Source organism: Numenius arquata, chromosome 1 (assembly GCF_964106895.1).
Source record: "Numenius arquata chromosome 1, bNumArq3.hap1.1, whole genome shotgun sequence".
Taxonomy (NCBI): domain Eukaryota; kingdom Metazoa; phylum Chordata; class Aves; order Charadriiformes; family Scolopacidae; genus Numenius; species Numenius arquata.
In genome coordinates, this window is record NC_133576.1 from 85,726,123 (window position 1) to 85,747,767 (window position 21,645).

At 42.5% G+C, this 21,645-nt stretch overlaps 1 protein-coding gene across 1 annotated transcript in view; it reads right to left on the minus strand.

The window, feature by feature from the left end:
- Nucleotides 1–18,531, minus strand: part of GPC6 (glypican 6) — a 771,666-nt gene extending 753,135 nt beyond the window's left edge. The window contains exon 1 of the mRNA XM_074168620.1: nt 18,201–18,531. Coding sequence (XP_074024721.1) covers nt 18,201–18,531 — 331 coding nt within the window. The remainder of the gene's footprint in view (nt 1–18,200) is intronic.
- Between the last annotated feature and the right edge of the window lie 3,114 nt (nt 18,532–21,645).

Sequence of the window (21,645 nt, forward strand, 5' to 3'; positions counted from 1 at the left end):
ATGAGCAATGTTTTGCTTGGAGCTAGCTTATTTTCATAGCAATTTTGTCAGGCTTCAGTCTAGCAGGCTGTCATTTTTTATTCCTGTATTCTGAAGTGCATTTTGACTTTTCTGACTACAGCAGGATGACAAAGACAGTGCCTTTTTAACACATTCTGCCACTGCTACTGCTTTTTTCTTGTTTTGTCCTTCATCTATATTCTTCCTAAAGTGCCGATGATCGAGAAGTAAAAATACAACTATATTGCTGCATGCTATTAGTACTCCTCTCTCCTTCAAAAGTGAGGAAAATAATGTAATAAACCTCTCATTCCTAACATCTTCATTTGATGTCCTATCCAAATTCTGACCGATCTGTTACCCTCTTATACTCCACAGCACAGCATTATTCTCCACACATTATCAAACTACTGAGTAAGGAGAGAAGAGCTATTATTCAACCTTAGTAAAGATATTTTGCACTGGAGTGGTTAAGGGTGTTTTAAGGTTAAATTCCTAACATTCTGTGAAGTTCAGAAACACACTTATGTATGCATGCATGCCAAGCTGGCCAGCCTGGGGCTCCTGAGCTGCTGGTCAGGTGGGACATCCCTGCCTGGGCCACTCCACATCATTTGCAAGTGGGCTGCAGGGCTTGGCAGATCCCTTTTGACAAAGGACGGGAACTTACTGGTTCTAAGTGTCATAGTCTAAGAATGAAATACAGGGACTAAGTACAGAGAGGTCATAAAATTAGTTTGTAAACAAGATTCTGGTGCTGTAAAAAATTTAAGCAAAACTGCTATAGTAACACACACACTGAAGTTACAAAAGATTACTTTAGTTACTCTTTGTTCTGTTCTTGCAGATATTGCTGAACTTCGACTGTATTCCTCTACTTTCACTTAGCTCTTCAGAAGCAAAGTTGTGTGCCTTGTGCTTTTGCTCCTCAATACTTTGTTCCTTCACAAAGACTGAAGGGAGTCCCCTTCCCAAACATAAAAAGTCCCTTGCATATTAGTTTAACTATTGAGCAAATAACTAAAATCTCCCAAAACAAGCAATCCAGGAAAGAAAATTCTGGGCAAAGAAAGAAGTCCTGGCCCTACTAAAATCCCCCAGAGTTTTGACATAAACTTTGGTAAAACCAGCAACACCGCTTAGGAACAGCTGCAATGATGGATCATATTCCCATATGAAGAGATGATTCCTGAAATACAGATAAAACCAAACTTGTGCCTGACAAGGTAAAAAAGTACTCCCAACAGAGGCTGACAGAAAACACACTGAAAGGAGGTTAAATCATGAATGTAAGAAGACCACACACAATGATACCTGTTTTGGAGTAACTGTCAGATAAAACTACAGTTTGGAATTGAAGAAGCAGAATATTAAGATAATTTAAAACGAAACAAAAAAGAAAGACTGTGTGTGAAGCTACCAAGTATTTAGTGTCAGGTTATCTTTATAATCTTTATAATATATTATAATAAGAGCAACACAAATTAAATACAAAATCTTGGCAAGGACCAGGGAAACAATATAGGTGAAGGACCTCTAGTAACCTAGTCAGTGCAAACCAGACCGAGTCAGCTACTCCTACGACTGTGCAAGGAGTATGATCAGTTGATGAGACTGTTGTATCTAACAGGAAACAAAAAAAAAAAAAAGTCAAGGAAAGAGAGTCTCTCCCCTGAATGCTGTGCACATGAAACAGAGTAACTGTCTACAGAGGTAACGGACTCCTTATAGGATGGGTGCAGAGGGAAGAGGATTTTGGGACTGTGTCAAATTATTTGAGATGTGGGGGCTGTGGCGGTCTCAAAAACTTGCGGCGTGTTTAAGGGAGGGAAAGGGAAGAGACTAAGGGAAGGGACTGATGCAGTTAGTCACTCAGGAACACATAGTCAAAGATAGGTGATAAATGTGTCATGTTCATTTTTGAGTTTACTATTAACTAAGCGTCTATCCAATTACTATAAGGGTCTTAGCATGGGAGGTTGGATTCCAGTTTTATTTTTGGGATTGATGGCAATAAGGAGGGAATTCATATTTAAAGTGAAAATAAAAAAATAATCTCAGAAAGCCTTTTAAGTCTACCTATCAGCATTCCACCAAATATCCACCTCCTCAGTCATGGTTTTATCTATGTAACTGCAAGAGAACGCTTCTTCAGTTCCCACATCTGCCCACATCACAGTTCTGCAGCAAGCCAATGCAGATGTTCCTCCGGTCCTCCTAGCACACTCTGCATCCTGCTTTCTCTGAAAATCAAATACACTATTAGTTCTATGTCTCTTATTGCTTCTCTCTTTTTGTTGATACAAAGCTCCTCTGAAAATTGCTGTCTTAAGTCCTGCATCAATATAATGTCCTCAGTGAATGAGAATATAATGGTGTTAATCACAAAGGAAAGTTGTTCTCATTTATTTTAACTGTCCCCTGAAATAATCTTGCCAAAATGGTTTTGGTCTTGTTAAAGTTTAATTTTAAGTACTTACTTCAGTTCATACTTATATACTGCTTAAATTGATGTTTGTGTTGCTTTTCACACAAGACATTTGAAGATGTAGGAAAACTCACTAGTGAAGGTCAGCAGTGTACAACCAATAGATCCATCATGTCAGGTATTTAGCATTCATTTGAACTTAATTTCCTTAGACTGTATGATATTTGGAACACCTCTTGTATTTTGATGTGCATCCCCTGTATTTCTTGAAAAGCAGCCCAATTAAAAAATAATGAACCTATTTTTTCCTGAAACTGACTCAGTATTCTGGTGGTTTTCAACAGCAACTTAGAGCTCAGTTTTGTATCAAATTATTTTGTGCCTGTTGGCCAGCGATACCTTTGCAACCTTCTGAGGTGCTTCTGAAGTCAAGCAATTTCCCCAGGAGAAAATTTTAAAGCTGCTGTTTTTCCCACTGCTGAGTCTGTATCTAGGCTCAGAAAGCAAATAAAACTTCTAGTAGAAACAGACAGACCCCACGGGATGTTCAAGACCTCTCTCTTCTACCTTAACCTCAGTGGAACACCTTAAAAGGAGAATAGCTTCATCGCTTCATCTTAGCAGAGAACACTCAGATTTCTGCTACAGACTCTCCAAGGAATATTTTTTTTTATATATATATATTATTATTCTTAAAAAACCACATATTTCTAGGATGCAAAATGTTAAACCCTTTATCAGGGATCCACAAGGAACTGCTCTGCACCACCATCCACTGCCACTAGCAGGAAAATAAAAACATCTTCCAAGAATGCTCTCTGTTTGTGCATGTGTGAGGAAGAATCAACCCATTTTTGGAACTACAACCTCCCCAAAACTCACCTTTAATATTATTCATGTGCACTTCCAGGTGTTACACCTACTGCTCTTTGACAAAAAACTTACTCTTGCAGAAAACAGAAAAAATTTCTGCTTAGGCTCTTACACTGACTCGGCATCACTTTTTGAGGATCCTGCTCAGTGGGAGCAGGCAACATGCCCTTTCTGAGGCAGTGCACTTGCTTGGAGAAAAACTGATGTATCAAAATGGGTTGGGTCACTTGGGAATCCGTAAGCCAAAGAGCCGGCAGCCACCTACACCGAGAACCGTGTTAAACCAAACTGGCCCCTACAGAACCTCACAGTTCAAGGCGTAGATGCTTCTTTTCACTGTGGTTTGTTCCTTTAGAGTACTTAAAGGAAAAAGGCCTGCTACCACCACTGACAGATCATAATGAGGAGACAGGAACACGCAATTCACTGTACTTTGCCTAATTTAGGATAAAATGGCCCAAGCAATGAGACTCCCATTAAATCCCTTGGAAGATTATGCAAAAAACCAAAGCGTTTGTCAAACATCTTTTAGATTATTGCTGACTGCTTGCAATCTAGTATTCGATTACTAATAATTCAAGTAACATTATCAGTATGGGAAGAAAATTGGAATTGTTTAAATATTCCTCAAGAGGGAAAAAATAAGGAGAAAAAACCCCTTCTATGCTTACCAATTTTCAAGTCAATTACGTTTTTTATTAACGAAAGCTTCAAGATCAAATAGCGATGCCAGCCTACTTCAAAGCTACCTTATGTTTAAGTAGATTTACTATAGACAGGGTTCTCCCTTGGTAAAGAAAAACATTTTTGACAACCTGCTCTCAATCCTTTCTATTAAAACTTTGCATGCAATAATTACTTCTTGGGCAGAAATAGAGAGAAGAAACTATCTACCTGAGTGCAGCCTGCCCTCACCTAGCAGAGGTGTTCCAGATCCAGGATGCTGGCTTCAGTCTGTTTTCCAGTAGCTACCTTGCACAAAAATATTTGCACATTTGTTGGACTGGATATAGAGAGACTGTTTCAGCTTTTTCAAAACAGCATCCTCCGATGTGCTAACAAACAGGTTCAAAACCAAACACCTTCCCTGGCTTAGGGAACATGCTATTATTTATGCACAGTGGAATCACTTCAAAAGGAAAGATAACACACATCCCTCTGGAAAGGTCCTTGAAGATGTTCTCCCAAAAGGTGAGGAGTGAGTCGTCAAATCTCTCGCTCATCAGCCTCACTTGCAGGACTTTTCCCCTAGGTTATACTCATGGCTGATTACTCAGTTGGTGTGACTAACCCTCCTTCTGGATTTTGCCCTGGAGCCTTAAGCACCTGTATGAAAACTTTATCCTGCAAAGCAGGAAGCTGCCTAAAAACAAGGGGCTGTATCAGTAAATACAGCGATGGCCAAACTCTTTGTGGAAGCAATAAGCCTTCCAGCAAATGCAAATAATGTTTAAAAATGAATTATCTGTTATTTTTTCTTCTTCTGAAGAGAGGTGTGTATGTGTCTGTGTAGTGTAAACATGAAATAATCTTGGCAGAATAGAAAAGAATGATTTAGAAAGAAAAGGACGGAGTCCTACCCCATACGCAACTGAGAAAATATTCAGATTATATTCTTTAGCTTGCCTTTGCAAACTAGCTCCTCACTGTTGAAAGGCATGCGTGCAGCGCTCTCGTAAAATTAGACCAAGACATTTTTTCAACAAAAATTAATTTGACTGTTGAGATCCTGTTTTATCTAACACACCTTAGTAAGTACCTTTGCTCCAAAGGGGTTCAAATGATTAGCACTTGCAGATCACAGCAGGCTGAAACAAAAATTAGACAAATATTTGTGGAATAAATATTAGTAATGTTTACAAATTTGCCTTTCATATGAGAGTGTCAAAAACATAAATATCAATTAATCAGAAAATGTGGCTGCTAGCTGTTACTATCATCTTCCCGAGATGCTTATTGTTGAAACTTGTGAATAACTCATCTCATTTTGCTGATTTAAACTAATTAAGATTGTATCTCTGTATCTCTAATTGAATAAACACAAAGGTATAGAGACTCTAAGTACTGTTTTGAGAAGTTTTATTCTGCTACATCAGTCCCTTCCTCACAACTCATCTGAAGAGTCATTGCATGCAACAGGTTGATCATCTCCCGACAACAGGCAAGTCACAGAATGGAACAAAAAGACTAGCACTTATATATCATCCATTTAAATTATGATGATGATCCTAATTTGCAAACTCCATTAGTCTTTCTAGAAAGGTTTATTGTCTATGCTGTACAATAACTGTAACAACGACGCTGAAAGGACTATAAAATATTACCTAAAAATATATAAATCAAAAGCGAAGTTATATGTGTGATTCTTTAGTCCAACTGGAGTTCGTGGACCTGCACTGGATTTGTTCAGCATTGCAGACTTAAATCTGGACAAATCTGCTCTTAACTATATAATTTTCTTCATCCTGAGTTTGATTTTTGCTGGTGTTTCAGCTAAAAAGGACAGGGAAATTCCATAGCATTTCCTCTTCTGTCAAAAGCTTGAGAGGTCCATGAGGCGTGAGGCAATGGCAATGACCATCCTGCCACCAGAAAAATGGCAATTACTCTGGAATACTCAAAGAAGCAAAAAACAATGAAAAGAAGGCTATGCATATATTGAAAGAAAAATTGAACTTCATATAATCCACAAATTATCTACAGTTTTATAATACACCTTCTAAAAAAGCACATGTATTATGTCCATGTGTTATGTCCACGTGTGTGGACGTAACACTTCTGTGCGTTCTTCTCAGTTGAAGAGAAGGCAATAGTCTCTTGGGCAAATCATGAGGGAAGAGAAATTTAAATCCATTCATCAGATATGGAAAAGCTCCACTTCAGCAATGAGCTGTATTCCTATGTTCAAGTACTTGCCAGTAACCAGATTTTGGTACACAAGGTGAAAGGATTGTGTGGTTGGCCAGTTTCTGTACTGAGTGTAGACTGTGCTCTAGACAATGATTTACATTGTCCAGCTGGATCTGCTTTATAAAGCAAACTCAGACTCTAAATTACTAATTAACAAGGTACAAAGATGCTTCCACAAAGGATCCCTCAATATTGTAGTAATCTCAGTGGGATATGAAGCTGGTGTCCTTTAAAAGGACAATTAAAAACTAAGCCGTGTATTTATTTGTATTAAATTTGTTGTTTATGTAACAGAAAAAGATTTACATAGTATGTACATAACTACGACATGACGATTGTGAAAGTCTCATGATGAAATACTGGCATAAATATAAAATAGAAGCTCTTTGCAGACAGGACTGTCCCTTCTTTGTACTTCTTCAGTGCTTCAGACAATTAAATTGTAATTTTGAATTTGGATCATTTACTACTTTACTCACTTTTGTAAAATAACCTGCTCTTAATTCTCAATCAAATTCTGCCCTCAGCCGCATTCAATGAAGATAGGCAGAAACCAGGTTTGGGGGTCTTTAACTCAAAAAACTCGTCACAAAAGTGTGCGTGTGTCCCACAACCAATCTGATTACAGTCAATTTATACATGCCTTTTAGTATGCTGTCTCAGTAATTAAAGAAGAAAGAGGCTTTGGAGTTCTCCTTCAAAGAGTGGTACGGGACTTCTGAAGACCAGCTTTAAGAACAAGCTAATCACTGTTTCAGCATTCAATTTCAGGAAGCCGTTTCTGGGAGTCCTTTCACTTTATCAGCCATGCTACATTGCAAAGACAGGTGTTTGTAGTTAATCAATTCATTTTAGTTATGTTCCAGGTATTCAATTAACAGTGCTCATTGCCAGCCCATAGCCAGAATGATGGACCATCTTGGAACAGCAGCAGTCAAGGAATATTGCTCCTGGCTTTTCACCAATTCAATAAATAAACCTCCCCTGCACCATTCTTTTAAGTACCTTCATTTTTAAATTAGATTTTGATTCTCTGGTTAGAAACACCAAAAGCTCTGTTGAGCCAACAAAACCTATTTTGCAATTTTGATCAGCATGATCTGTCTTCCTTGGGTTATTTTTTTTTGCAGCTGGACCACTAGCAGAGGAGACTACTTCACAAAATAAAAAAAAAAAAAAAAAAAAAGAAGATTTTATTAAGGAAGTTTTTACTGTGGGCCAGCTTTGGTATGTTCTTTTACATTTTTGAAACTGCTTTTAATACATGCCTGTAATGCAAAATTTAGATGAGATAAGAATTCTGTAAATTGCAATGACTGTAACTGGTTAAAGAGAATACGGTCTGAATCTGAAACTTTTCAAAAGGTATCTTCCATATTTCTCTGCAACACAAATAATACTGACAGACAAAATGATATACAGCTATTTTCATCCAAGGAATCTAAATTGCTCATGCACAGTATCATCTTATATGTTAAAGTTGTAAAACCAAAAGCTAATATCGAAGAAATAAATATTATGTGTTTACACTGTGATATATAAATTTTGTGTAACTAAATAAAATGCAGTCACTGTTTGTACTTACAGCTCCTTTCTCTGTGAAACATTATGTCAGTTTAAGAGAAACAATGGAAAACACTTCAGGTTTATCCACTGGACATGGGGTGTCATCATCTCTTGCCTTTGATTTGTCACTGCATTGTTTAAACTTCTTAGGAACCAGCACACATTTAAAAACAAGGGTACTCAAAAATTAAAAGACGTTTTGTGCAACAGCTTCCAAAGCCTGATGACTGATGCCTGGATACTTATGACATGCAAAGAAGCGTCGTGCCACCGCTTTTAACAATTTATATTCCAGCACTATTATATGCACAAATTTATTTTATATGTCAAAGCTGCATATAGCTGGGAATGGGTACCCTCAGGTGTAGAAAAGATTGAGAACATGAAAACAACAATAAATAGCAGTATATAAAACTGTGGTCTAATAATCCGATCCATTTGCCTCATAAACCCCAAATTTCAATGTGCAATAAAATCAGCAGACACTCACTAAACTGACCACATTAACTATCACACACCGCCATGATAACGAGCAGAGAGTTTCCCTAAGGTAGTAAAGCACTTCACTAGTATGATCCTTCATCCCAGGCTGATGTTCAGCTCCTTCAGCTTTGGAGAACAGATGACTTTGATAGTATGGCTTTGTCCCGGTTTGAAATAAAACAGAACACATTTTCTGTTCTGTAATTGTACATTTTAGCTAGGCCTCTTCTGTCTGAAATAACAGCATATTGTGGAGAAAACTACTCATTCTCAGAATGATAAGACCAATGTTTGTGCTCCATGCCAAGGAATGGTATGCAGAGAGGCCCTGGCTTAAACTTATTGCTATAACAACCAAGGTCAGCCCATTTTCGTTATTTGCCCTTTAGAGGGTCAGAAACGGAAAAAACGTAGAGGGGTCACATCGGTGGGGAGGAGTGGACAGGACAGGTGACCCAAACCTGACCAACTGGGGTATTCCATCCCATCTGCCCCATGCTCAGTATAAAAGCTGAGGGATCAAAGAGCCAACCCCCTTCCTGCAATGGCCGACGTCCGGAGAGGACTCTGTCTGTTCATCTCCCTTTGATCCCGATCCGTGTGTTCCTGACTCCAGAGCTGAAACCTAGTTCTCATCCATCACTGAATCCAGTCTGGGACTTCCCCAGTGCCTGCCGGTGACGTGATTGTCATCCTGGGAGCTTGATACGGTTTTGTATATATTGTATCTATTTCATTGTGTTCTTCTTTTTGATTTTAATATTAATTCTTCATTGAAGTAGTTTAGTTCATTCTAAACTCGTAAATCTCCTTATTTCTTCCTCTCCTCTCTTTGCTAGGGTGGGGGGGAAGGGCCATCTGTCAGTCTGGTTTTGGTAAATTTGGCCGAAACCACAACAGGCTTTTCAAATTTTGGCAATGCAGTTAGAAAGTGAAGTGCAAAAGGGGGGATAGTACCCAAGAATGCTCAGCTGCTGGTAGTTTCTTCTCAGTTTTACCATAAGAGTATTATGCTACTGGCACATTGCATTTTGCTGCCATGTGAGAAAAGATGGACAGTTTTCCTCTTGCAGTTTCATAATAATTCTAAGACATCTACCTGAAAGACACCAACAAATTGCCAGCCCTGCTTTCTCATCGTGGCTTCAAGCACACGTTCCCACATACTTTCTTGAGTAACTTCAAGATCTTTTTTGGTGGGTGAGGTAACAGATCATGCTTGCTGGGCATTAAAAAAAAAAAAAAAAAAGGAAAAAAAAAGAAAAAGAAACGAAGCATCTCTGCTCTGCCTCTCCTTCTTTGCATCCTATTGATCCAAATCCTTGCATGAAATCATGACAGCACTTTTCCAGTCTTTTTCCATTCTCCTAGGCCTTTAACGGTGTGAAGGTTCTTAACAATGAATGCAATGAATGCGAAGTGGCTCAAGCAATGAGAGAAAGACATACTCCCATTCATGCTTCATTTACCTTCCAGTAACAGTCCCTTCTCCAACAATTCATCATACCCTATATTCTCTCCCCAGTTCTCCGAGTCTGGTTTTTGGTAGCCTCATTACCTCTATCTAGAGCTGCATATTTGGATTCCAAAGCCACAGACTGCTATGTTCACAAAAGACTATCCAAAACCAAAACACAGACCAATGTGACATCTTCTGGGCAAGAGAAATGTTTGTTCCAGATTCAAATGCTGCAACCATAAATCACAGAATCACAGAATGAAATGGGGTTGGAAGGGACCTCTGGAGATCATCTAGTCCAACCCCCCTGCCAACCCTAGAGCAGGTTGCACAGGAATGTGTCCAGGCGGGTTTTGAATGTCTCCAGAGAAGGAGACTCTACCACCCCCCCGGGCAGCCTGTTCCAGTGCTCTGCACCACCCTCAAAGTGAAGTTCCTCCTCATGTTTAGGTGGAACTTCTTATATTCAAGTATGTGCTCATTTCCTCTTGTCTTATCCCTGGGCACCACTGAAAAAAGGCTGGCCCCATCCTCTTCATACCCTCCCTCTAAGTATTTATAAGCATTGATCAGATCCCCCCTCAGCCTTCTCTTCTCTAGACTAAAAAGACTCAAGTCCCTCAGCCTTTCCTCATAAGAGAGATGTTCCAGGCCCCAATCACATAAATACCAACACTTTGTCCAAAATCTTACCTCTACTGATATCACCAGAGAAATGAAATTCAGAGAAGAGCAGCTCAAAGAGTTACATTTCCTGAAGACAGGAAACTGAATCCTGAACTGAAAAGAACCTATGGGGGATACAGGACCTGATGGGATCCTGCCTGGCTGTGACCATCAATCAGCACCATTGGACTTTGGTAGGATAACTGTGCATAAAGATCCTTTCCCTAATGTTATGCTTCACTTCTTAAAAAATTATTTTAAGAAAGTCATTTTAGTTTCCTGTATTAAATACTGCTTATGGGCTCTCGAAGGAAAACTCCAAGGTCATAAGGGATACTGTAACTCAAAAGCCAACTGCAGACGTATGAGTTGAGAATGGTAGTGAGGCATTCACAGATTATATTTTGCCAGATCTGGAGCACTTCTACCTACTTCCATAGTTCTCGCAACCATAGCAGTGTCCACACACATCCTCGTGCTATACCATACTACCATCTGACACCCAGATGTGCAACAGCTTCATCCCATGCATTGACTGCTCTCCAAGACAAACTCAGACAAAAGCCAGATGGGTGTCCCCATAGTCTCAAACATGTTAGAAACTCAACACATAAGTCAGAGAGATGGAGCCAAAATATCAGAGAAGTATGTGGCTACCATCATACAAAGGGCAACAGCTATAGCTACGGAGACTGACAAAGAATCTGTTTCTGGCAACAGAGAGGTCTAGCTTTTGACTTAGAGAGCAGGTTATATTACCTACTGCTTAGACAAGCATCAGGCTTGAACTAATTAGACTCCCCAAACAGTAGGATTAGGGCGGCTGCCTCAGCCTTTGATCTTTCTGACATATATGAACTGAGCCCTGTGTAGTTTTTTATTGTGCATATGTTTGCATTCGTGAGTGTTTGCACATGTGTTTTTCAGATGGGGCCCATAAAACAAAGTTTCAACCTGGTTTGCAAATAACTATCCTGGGACTGTGCAGCTTCTCTAGGTTTTTTCAGTGCTTAAAAGTGACTTTGAGGCCACTCCAGGTAAAACCCATGATTTTACCCCCACATGCACACACACATGCACGCGCACAGATATGACTCTGTTATTCTGCAAGCGTACCTAATGTAACAGCCCTACAAGGCACCTGCTAAAAGCAGTCAAGACTTCCACATATTTTTGGAGATTTGCCCTGCTATTTTAAACCCAACAGGTAAAGGAGCAGGTTCGAGGCTCCACTGTTAGCCGAGCGTCTGTAGAAATGCTTCTTTGAGGAGGCAAAAAACCCACCAAAACCCAGCTCAGGGATGCTCGGTACCCTTTACATCTGCTGCTCAGCTGGAGACGTGGTTAAAAGGCCATTAGAAGCCCAAGGTGACAGACCTCGCAGGCTGGGCGAGCCGGAGAACAATTCGCTGTTTGCGTTCGGACTGTCAGCCCACCGCGGCTTCTTGTTGACGGACCGAGAGCGGCTCCTTGTCCCAAATACATCCCGGGGCCAGGCCGGCGGCCGGCGGGTCCCGCCTCCATCCCGGGGCTAGCGCTGCGCTGTGGAGCCTCCTCCCGGGCACCGAGGGTTCTACAGCGGGCTGGCAGGATGACAATTCCCCCCTCCCCGGGGGCTATGAGTAACTCGGGACTACGAATGAATAAGCGGGGACTCGGCCGACCGGAGAGCGGCTCCGCCGGGCGCGGCGGCGGGTCCCGCGTTGCCGCCGCCCCCGCGGAGCCGGGGAGAGAACTCTCCCGCGGGGAGATGCGGCGGCACCTGCCTCCAAACGCTCTCGGTCTGGGGTGTTTTGCGGTCGCTCGACAGAATAAAATGCCGTTGTTTCGCTTTGCTGGAAGGAAAAGGTCACGTTAGCCGAAGGAAGCTGATGGGAGAGAGCTGGCGGTCTTTGCGACAGCCTCCTGTCACGAGAGCTAACAAATCTCTCATTAGGGAAGCTGCTTTTGTGGAGGAGCTCTGTAGCTACGGTTAGCGAAGAAAGCAAACCCTAGTTTCAGTAGGAATTAGGCTGTTTTTACATACGGAGGAATAAAGTGCTAAGAATTTTACCAGGCATATGTTTTCCTGCCATCTGCAACGCCTTTTGAATTCCTTTTGCCTCTTGTAATGTATTCTCTCTGTTTAGCATAATAACTATTCTGCCTTTAAACACCAACCTTTATATACTGTTCTTAGGAATTTGTGGAGAAGTGTTAATTCTTTTACACGTATTTAAGCTGCTAAAATAATTATGCTTGGTAGTATGAACAGTCAAAACCACAAAATGAAGGTTCCCTTCCCAGGGAGATAGCACCCATTAACCAGGTATGAAGGGGAGCATACAGTCATAGTTCATTGAAAACGTAATTTCATTCTGCTAGTAATGGGAGTGCTGATACTTTGATACCGTAATGGAGTTTTAAGCACCAAGCTTGTTATTTCAACTAGAAACTTTAATGTAATTACACATTTTTACTTTACTAAGCAGAAAGGAAGATTAGTATGCATAGTTTTCTTACGTGTATCGCGGGGAATAAGACAGAGATTGCCAAGTGATACTGCAAGATGCTCAAGTCATTCAAAAGAAATGGCAGGTGGTAATTTTAAAGACAAATTACCCAGAAAAGCTTTTATTGTTGATCACTTGTTATAAGATTTGCCATTTGAAAGTAATTGTACATTCAGCTGAAACTGACCTTTTATGAGAGCCAAGTGGTAATATAAATGAAATGAATATATTCTTTATTGCAGCAATATAAAAAGAATGGCCTGAGCTTTTAACATAGTGCTTGACCTCTCTGGTGTCTGAACACCACCTAATCTCAGGAGTATTTCACAATAGCATATGATGAAATAAGTATTAATACAGAATTAGTGCAGTTTAACACATTAGCACTTAGAAGTGTAGAAAATATTATAGCTTTAGGTATGCTGCTTGATAAAAAATCAGACTGATGACAGAAAGAAAAAAGATGATTAGAGTACAATACACTGAAATACAACAGTACACTAACTATCAAAGCATCGCCTTTTATATTTTAAAGTCTCTCTGTCCAAGATACTCTACCATAAAGTCACATCAGGAAACTCCAGATGCTGAGATTTAAAATTCTCAGTAAAAAATGAATTATTTATAAGCATTAAAAACATGCTATTTCTCCTCAAAGGCCCTGGGCTTTCAAAGAGCACCTTTAGCTTTACATGTGCATACGTTAAGTTGTATTCCCTTTAATGGCATCAGTCACACACAAACCAATAAATATGTACAAAAGTGATAGCAAAGCCAGGTCTGAAAAAAAGCTGTACATCTTCCTAGCTAAATGAACAGGCAGGTTTATTAGCGTGCACTGTGTACTCACAACGGGAATATTAGGGAGGCCGTAAGGGAGGGTGACCAGAGAGCCTCTGCTCCAGTTACTGAAATTGCAAAGAGAAGTGAGGAGAGGGCATACACAGGGTGGAGGGTACTGCTACTACAGTGCCAAAACAAAAGAAGTGCAAAGTTTACACAAAATTCCATGTCCATCTTCATTGTCATCACTGAGATCAGAAGTGGACTAATCTCTAATGATCCCATTCAACTTTCACAAATTTGCATCAATTATATTATTGATTTCAGTAAGGCTATTCCTACTTTACACTTCTGAGACAACCAACCACACAAGGGGCCTGTGAATCCCCGTTTGCCTCCTGCTCTGCAGGCACTTTCTTCACACAACTCTCTGTGACAGCAGCAGAGAAAGAGTAAAAGAAGACATTAATTAACAAGTGCTTTGATACAGGCTCGGTCAGGAGGATTTTCCACTGCTCTCCTGTCAATCTATCACTACATTTTAAAGCTACTTAAAGGAAAGCAAAACATTCAGAAGGAGTATCTTGGGAACATCTGACATGGACTAATAGCTCAATTGCATGAGTGACTACAGAGGGTTTATTATTATTATTATTATTATTACCACTTTAGAGCTACAAGCAACTGTGTTATGTTTGCTAGCTTTCTTCAGTCAACACCTCTGTATTATGCCGGTATGAAGCCCATTCATCAAAGTACAATTTCAAGTGACTCCTGACCTTCAAAATGAAGGGTTTGCTTCTGCTTTCATTTCAGTTACGTTCACTACACTGTCTCTGTGTTGCTAGAATCTCACGCCGTTCGTCATCTGCACAAGAGAGCAAAGCTCACTAACTTCTTACGCAGTATTTAGAATTCAACATCTTTACAGTTGGATGCTTTACCAACCAGAACATTTCTAGTCTTTCTCTAAATACACTATTATTCAGCATCTAGTTAAAAAAAAGAAAAAAAGCCAAACACAAACAAGACCACAATGCACAAAAAACCCACACCCTTCACATTTCAAAATCTCTAAATACACTGGAAGAGGAAAGGCACAAATCAATCAGACATACACTTTCATTCAGAAAACTCTGAGGCAAGGACACACTCCACCTTTAACTTTGATGTTTTATTTTCATGGCTTCCCCTAAGATGCTGTAAGTTATTGAAAGCATGGTTGGAGTTAAACAAGTAATGCTAACAGCTATGTGCTGTGACTTTTCTCTTTGGTATTGACTTTCAAGTGACAGACTCTCCTACACCAAACATTTCCTGCCAAGTCCTTAGGAGCTCCACTCAGTGCTCACAAGTGCTGGGGCACGGCAGCGTGAGTCTGACAGTTCAACTCTTCTTCACGTGCAAGATACTCCACAGCAGCTTTACGAGAGGGTAGATTTTACAAGGACAGCCCAGCGCACACCACAAGCTATTGCTACCCACCCTGAATATGCTGATGCGCAGAAGCAGGCCCACAGCAGAGTATTTATGCATACTTCAATCTTCCTTCCTTCTCCCGTTCCCAGACAAAGTTCCTTTACTAAGGACTGACTTCGACAACTTATGTTGGAAGCCAGCTTTATATGCTGTACTCCAGTGTAGGTCACAGCATCAGAATTTGGTGATCAGACAAGACATTAAGCACAGCAGTTTGATTCTAAAGTACTATACAATTACATTGAACGATCTAGCATTGTTGTAAAAGCATAGCAGACAACCATAATCACATTATTATGAACTTCAGCACATCTCACATGCAACAAAAAAACTAGGAAAACCTTGCCTTACAGTGCAAAACCAGACTGATCTTTAAATCTGTGGTTTCTACCTTCTCCATTCAAAAGTGAGTGCCAGTAGAAATAATATAAAAGTTATCTAGCAATTCTGACTTAACACCTCCATTCAACAGGGGGGTACCTCTGTTTTCATAGCCTCTCTAATTTAAACAGATTCTTCAGCTCTTTGCATCAGTACATACACACTTTGCATCAGTACATATATACTACCTCTTCAGTTTATCAGGTTTCAACGGTCCTAGCTAGAAAGCAGCTTTTAAACAAGTGACAAATGAAAACATACAACTACTGTTAAGTCAAAACACATAAACTATAATGCGTATTACTATTTTCCATCATATTATCAAGGCACCGATGCAAAATCTTTCAAAAACACCCTGTTTGTTCAGAAATATGAATGTAATTAAAGTTCTTTGAACTCCTTAAAACATGAGGCATTTGACAGACTACACTTCTGTCATAACAGTAACAAATTGCTTCCTTAACCAAGTCAGTATGGTGGAAAAAGACAGAATGAAAAAAAAAACACACCCAACTACTCTGAAACCTGCACGTTGGTTTCTTTAATTAAACTCCCAACATTGCACCGGGTTGCAAATACGTCGCTTTCACATTAACAAGAGCATATGCTGCATGAAGAGTTACTACACAGCCTCTCGACACCGTACGAGCAGAACACAGCCCAAAACGCACCTTAAAGCAATCCTAGTCTTCCAGTAGGGAAGCTGAGCAGCTTGAACAGCTACACACAGAACTGCTCACCCTTTGATACGTCAACAGGCGTAGATAAGGCAGATAACACACAAAGAAAACAAACAACTGGCAATAGGAAGCTCAGAAAAAAATAACTCATCACTGCATAAATCATGCACTTCTTAACCATAAAAGTAGATATTACTTGTGAAGCCTGGCAGGAAACTGAAGAGTAGCTTTGGATTTAACTACTGTTGAACATTTAGCTATCACAAATCTTTCTGTACTGATAGATGTTAGCAAAAAGTTGCAAATGCTGGGATTCCTTAAAAAATGCATGGCAACTTTGCAACGTACATTAAAAAAAAAAAGAAATAAGACAATAAAACTTCTCTGTGAGCTGAAAGCAACAAGTGTTTACTCAAAGTTACTAGAAGTCTGAAATTCACTGAAAATTATTCTTTTTTTTTTTTTTTTTTAAACTGGGACAGGGCATATCCTACCACCCTGTCTCAAAGCAGATGGAGTAACAGTATGCGACGGGAAAGCATGACTGCATATTCAAAGGATCTGTGGCTCACAGGAGAGATTTCATGATTTAATATAACTGATGAGCAACCTGAAGAGAAATATTTAAAAAAGAGCACAGAAAGACCAGAGAATCGGTGAGCTTGAGGGATGACAGTGCCTGTGGAGCAGTTAAATGCACAGGCCCTTTACTCTCCTGCCTTATCCTAAAGGACGTCAGTGGGTCAGACCTATGTTGTCCGAAGGAAGCAACGTGGCTGTGCAGAAGTCTGGTCTGTTCTGCATTGGTAACGTGGAACAACCTTCCCTGTATTTTTATGAACTACATCCTCGCTGTCCTGAGATTTTCCACATTTATCATTCCTCCTGTAAAGTGCTAAATACTGCACAGTGAATAACTGTGGCTTTATTTCACCTCAAGGAAGATAAATCCACTGCTCCCAACTTTTAAAAGGAAGCAAGCAAACCGAGGGGCATCTAATTCACTCTACAAACACCAGAACCTAACAGCAAAGTGCCAGTGGCAAAGCGGAAACCTTTCCCGAGGGCTTGAGCAGTCCAATTTAAGCAGCCCAAGCTCATGCCTTCCCGTATCATTTCTCTCTTCGTGTCGTGCTTTCTCATTGCTAAAGGATTATCAGCCCGGGACATATTTTTATTCATTCAGCCCCAAGACGCAATATGGATAAGGTTGTAAGGAAAAGCAGGAAAATAAAATCACAAGAAAAAACAACCCCAACACTCTCGTGGGCGGACTGAGAAATAACCTGTTGTAGGCATGTTTCAGCAGAAGGAAGGGCTCACTACCGGGCTGCCCGGTGTCTGGGGCGGTGGAGCAGGGTGCGTGTGTGGTGGTGTGTGTGTCGGGGGGGTGTCTCTCCCCAGCCTCTGCTCTGTTTGGGCTGCAGCGGAGGCACCCGGCCGCCCCTCCGAGGATCGAGCTGCCCGGCCCGGGGGTGCGCGGCTGGGCTGGCCCCCGCGGCCGCGGCGGGGTCCGGGGGGGTGAGAGAGGGAGGGCAGGACCGCCTTCCCCACCCTCCTCCTCCTCCGCCCTGTCCCCGCTGGCACCGGGCAAAGTTATTCCCCCGCGCAGGGCGGCAGAGCGGGGGCGGCAGCCACTGCGGAACCGCTTGCTGCCTCTCGCAGCCGGGCTCCAACTCTCAAGAAGTTTCTGCCGGCGAACAGAACCGCGGCTGAGGCTCGCCCGCGTCCCCCCCCCCTTTTTTTTTTCCTATTCTATTTTAATCCCCTCCTTAGTTTTTATGTTTATCTATTCATCTATTTATACACCCCCCCACATACCCCGCCGGGAAGCCCCCGGGTGCCACCAGTGCCGGCAAAACCGCTCCAGACGACGCGGCGACTTCCCGGTCCCGCTCCCGCGGAGGGTGCGCGCAGCCGGGCGCACAGCCCCAACACCTCACCACCCCCCTCCCCGTTCGCTCCGCGGCCTCCCGCCCCGCTCCGCTCGCCCCCCTTACCTGCGATCTCCTGGTAGGGCACGCTGGCCAGGCTGAAGCCCTTGGCGCTGTACGCCTGCCGCACCTCGCCGCAGCTCCGCGCTTTGCCCTCCGTCCCCGCGGCCGCGGCCGGCAGCAGCAACAGCAGGAGCAGCGACAGCCCCGCCGGGGCGCAGCGCCGCGCAGCCCCCTGCGACGCCGGCATGGCGCGACGCGCAAGTCCCGCGCCGCCGCCGCCCCGCCGCGCCACCGCCGCGCCCCCCGGCTGCGGGGGCGGCGGCCCGGGAGCCCCCCGGCCACCCAGGCAAACTTTTCCGAGGCGGGGGGGAGATGGGCGCGCAGGCACACACATGCGCGCACGGAGGGGGGCAGGAGAGCGGCAGCCTTGTACCACCCCCCCCGGCTCCTTCTTCAAATGCAAAGCGGTCTCGCCCCCCGCCAAAAAAAAACAACAAAAAAACCCAACAAAAAAAACCCCAAACAAAAACAACAACAAGAAAAAAAAAAGAAAATAAAAAAAGGGGTGAAAATCTGGTTGCAGGTTGTGAAGATTGGAACCGCGGGTGCGTTGCTGCGAGCGGAGTCCCGGGCCGGCGGCAGCGCGATCCGCCGCGGAGCTGCGCCCGCCGCCTCTGCGAGGCTGGAGGTGGTGGGAAAAGCAGCCGGCGTGGGGATGGACTGGACAGCGGCTCCGTGCGTGCCTGTGTGTCTGTCTGTGTGTGTGTGCGGGGTGTGTGTGTGCATGCGTGTGGTGCACTGGATGCTGTGTGCCTGTATTTACGGGATCCTGGGAAACCTCTGCTCCGCGCAGCGCTGGAGCAGCCTCCGGAGCCAGGCAGGGAGAAATCCTGGAGACAGACACGGCGAGGGAGAGCCGCACACACGAACACACACACACACACATACACACACACACACACACACACACACACACACACACACAGAGAAACGTGCTACACATTGCATCGCCGAAATACAGGAGCAGAAAGCAAATCCTGGCGTGGATCACTGTTTGCTGGCAGAAGGAAGGAAAAGCACCCACAGCCTCGAAAACTTCCTCCTCTCCACGAATCCAGCCGCTCCTAGCCCCAAAATTACAAATTGCCTGCTAGCAAGAAGTCAAAAAAGATACTCTTCGGCGGTATTACTCTCTGTAACGCCAAGTTTGGGGTGAGCCCCGTAATTATTTTTTTTTCAGTAGTTATTTGTTGCACACATAAATACTTGAGCTGAAGAGCTAGTACAAGGATGAGTCCATCATTTAAAGGAGGGAGAAGGCAGGATGCTTCTGTGCATCAGGCAGAGAAGAATGAGGAGGAAACAAGAAGGGCAGTCCTTGGCCCGGCCAATTCATGCCACCCTAGGAGAGGAGAGCAAGGGACAAAACCATAAATTCCCTCCTGCAGACAAGCATCTGTAAAGAACTGAATGGGGGAAGTGAAGAAAATTCCTGCAAGGTGAATTCAGTCTCTTCTTAGGCAGAAAGAAAAATACTCTGTTCCTAAGTATTTGATAGTAAAATCCAAAGTTACAGTTTTAAAGGATTTATTGCAGTGCTTTTTATGAGTACTGTAGAAAAGTGTGATATTTTGTCAAAAGTACACAGAGATGTCAGGCCCAGGATGAAGTGAAAAAGGCCAACAGAAGAGATAAAAGCCCATCAACTTGGAGACTCACTTATCAGAGAGGAGCCATAGAGCAATATCATGACACTATCATAATTCAAGATGCATTCAAATTAGACTGAAATTATTAGGTGCCAATACTGCTGCAGCGTCACATTAACTGCAGTGTTAGTCCTGGTTCTGGGCCAGCCTACACAGCCTGGTCCCACCTGATGTTGCGTTTCCCCTAACTGTTTTCCCTCTCCCACATTGTCATTCCTTTTTCTTCCCTCCCCTTTTCCCCACCAACCGAGTGATGATGCTCTGACGCTTCGTACACAGCAGAGAAACAGCAGTTGTGTGTGCAGTGCTTGTCCTCCTTCCTCGCAAAATTCCTGCATGGGCAGGGCAAAGGGGGGGCAGGAAGGAGAAGGAGACATCCAGCAATCCGGTCAGAAATGTGGGGTTAGCACCTGTCCCTACAACCTCCCCCTAAGGTGAGGTTTCTCTAGGGAACAAGTGCCAGACCCCAGTTGGGTCAGGTTGGAAGGCAAAGGTTTGGGAGGGGGGGTTAACAAAAGACAGAGATTTCCTTCCTTCCTCCCAGTCCACAAGCCATTTGAAAGCTCGGTGGACTTGCTAGCTTGAAAGGTTTAATTTTAACAGTGTCAAGGCTATCACCCAGCCTCATCTCCTGTAGGACAGGATGGAAGTCACTGCTTTAGCAACCCACAAATAGAGAACTCCATGTGTCACCAGCCTACTACAGATAATAAGCTGTTACTACATGATAGTGACCCCATATTAATGAAAAGTTAGGCGAGGTCTGTATATTTACTGTGTGGAAAAGTTTATAAAGATCTGTAGGTAAGATCTCACTGTATGTCAGAAACATATAGTTCACCCCAAGACAGGATCAGGAGGGTGTTACAAATGTTACACGTACCTCATTTCTTCTGGATTGTTGTAACTTTCCTCTACATTGTGGTCAAAGCAGAGAATTAGCTTACCGCATATCAATCATGACAGACTCCCCCACAATCTAATCTTCTTCAACATTTCTTCATCCCACAGGAAAGTTATTTGACACAAATTCAAAGATGCAAATGAGAAAAAATCTGCAAACTGGTCTGAAGCGCAGAAATCATCATAAAATAGCAAAAGAGATTCTACGATTAACTTGGGAGTACGTCTAGGTAATTGTTTTTTAAGGAAATTGAAGATTTGCTAGAAAAAATGGGGCTTAGTCACCCATGCATTTTTTGCAAATACCAGTTGAACTCATACCATTGGTAGTATAATGGCACTTTTACATCAGGTGATGACAACGTGATGTAACCTTTGTATAACATGGGAAACCTGCTATGGGAAAATCAGGCTCATTTCCAGCCTTGAATCCTGCCTCAATCATAAATGGCCTTAGACAGCTGGTTGCATTGCAGTCCTGCGTGTTGAAGGAACACCTTACTCTCCTAAGAGCTCACATTTAAACGCAGGTATTTCTACCACTTCAACAAATCTCCTACTCATCACATGGGAGAACCATTTTGTGTTCTCAGTACGTATGTAATTAATTTTGTACAAAGTGGAAGAGATCCAAAGAAAGCCCAAGTTGGGACGTGCTCTAAGCCAGTGGCTTTAGCAATCCCTTAGAAACACAACACCTTCTGACAGGCACATCATAGGCATGAGCTAAAAGTTCTCCTATGTCAGGACCCACACTATTAGGTTTTTTGAGGTGGCCACACCATACCCATCCTTTTTCAGCTGTACCTTATCAAAAAACCACGTGACTGGTGATTTTCACAACTCATGAAAATACCTCTTTAAGTTTTTCTCTCAGAAGGAGGCACAAGCAACCA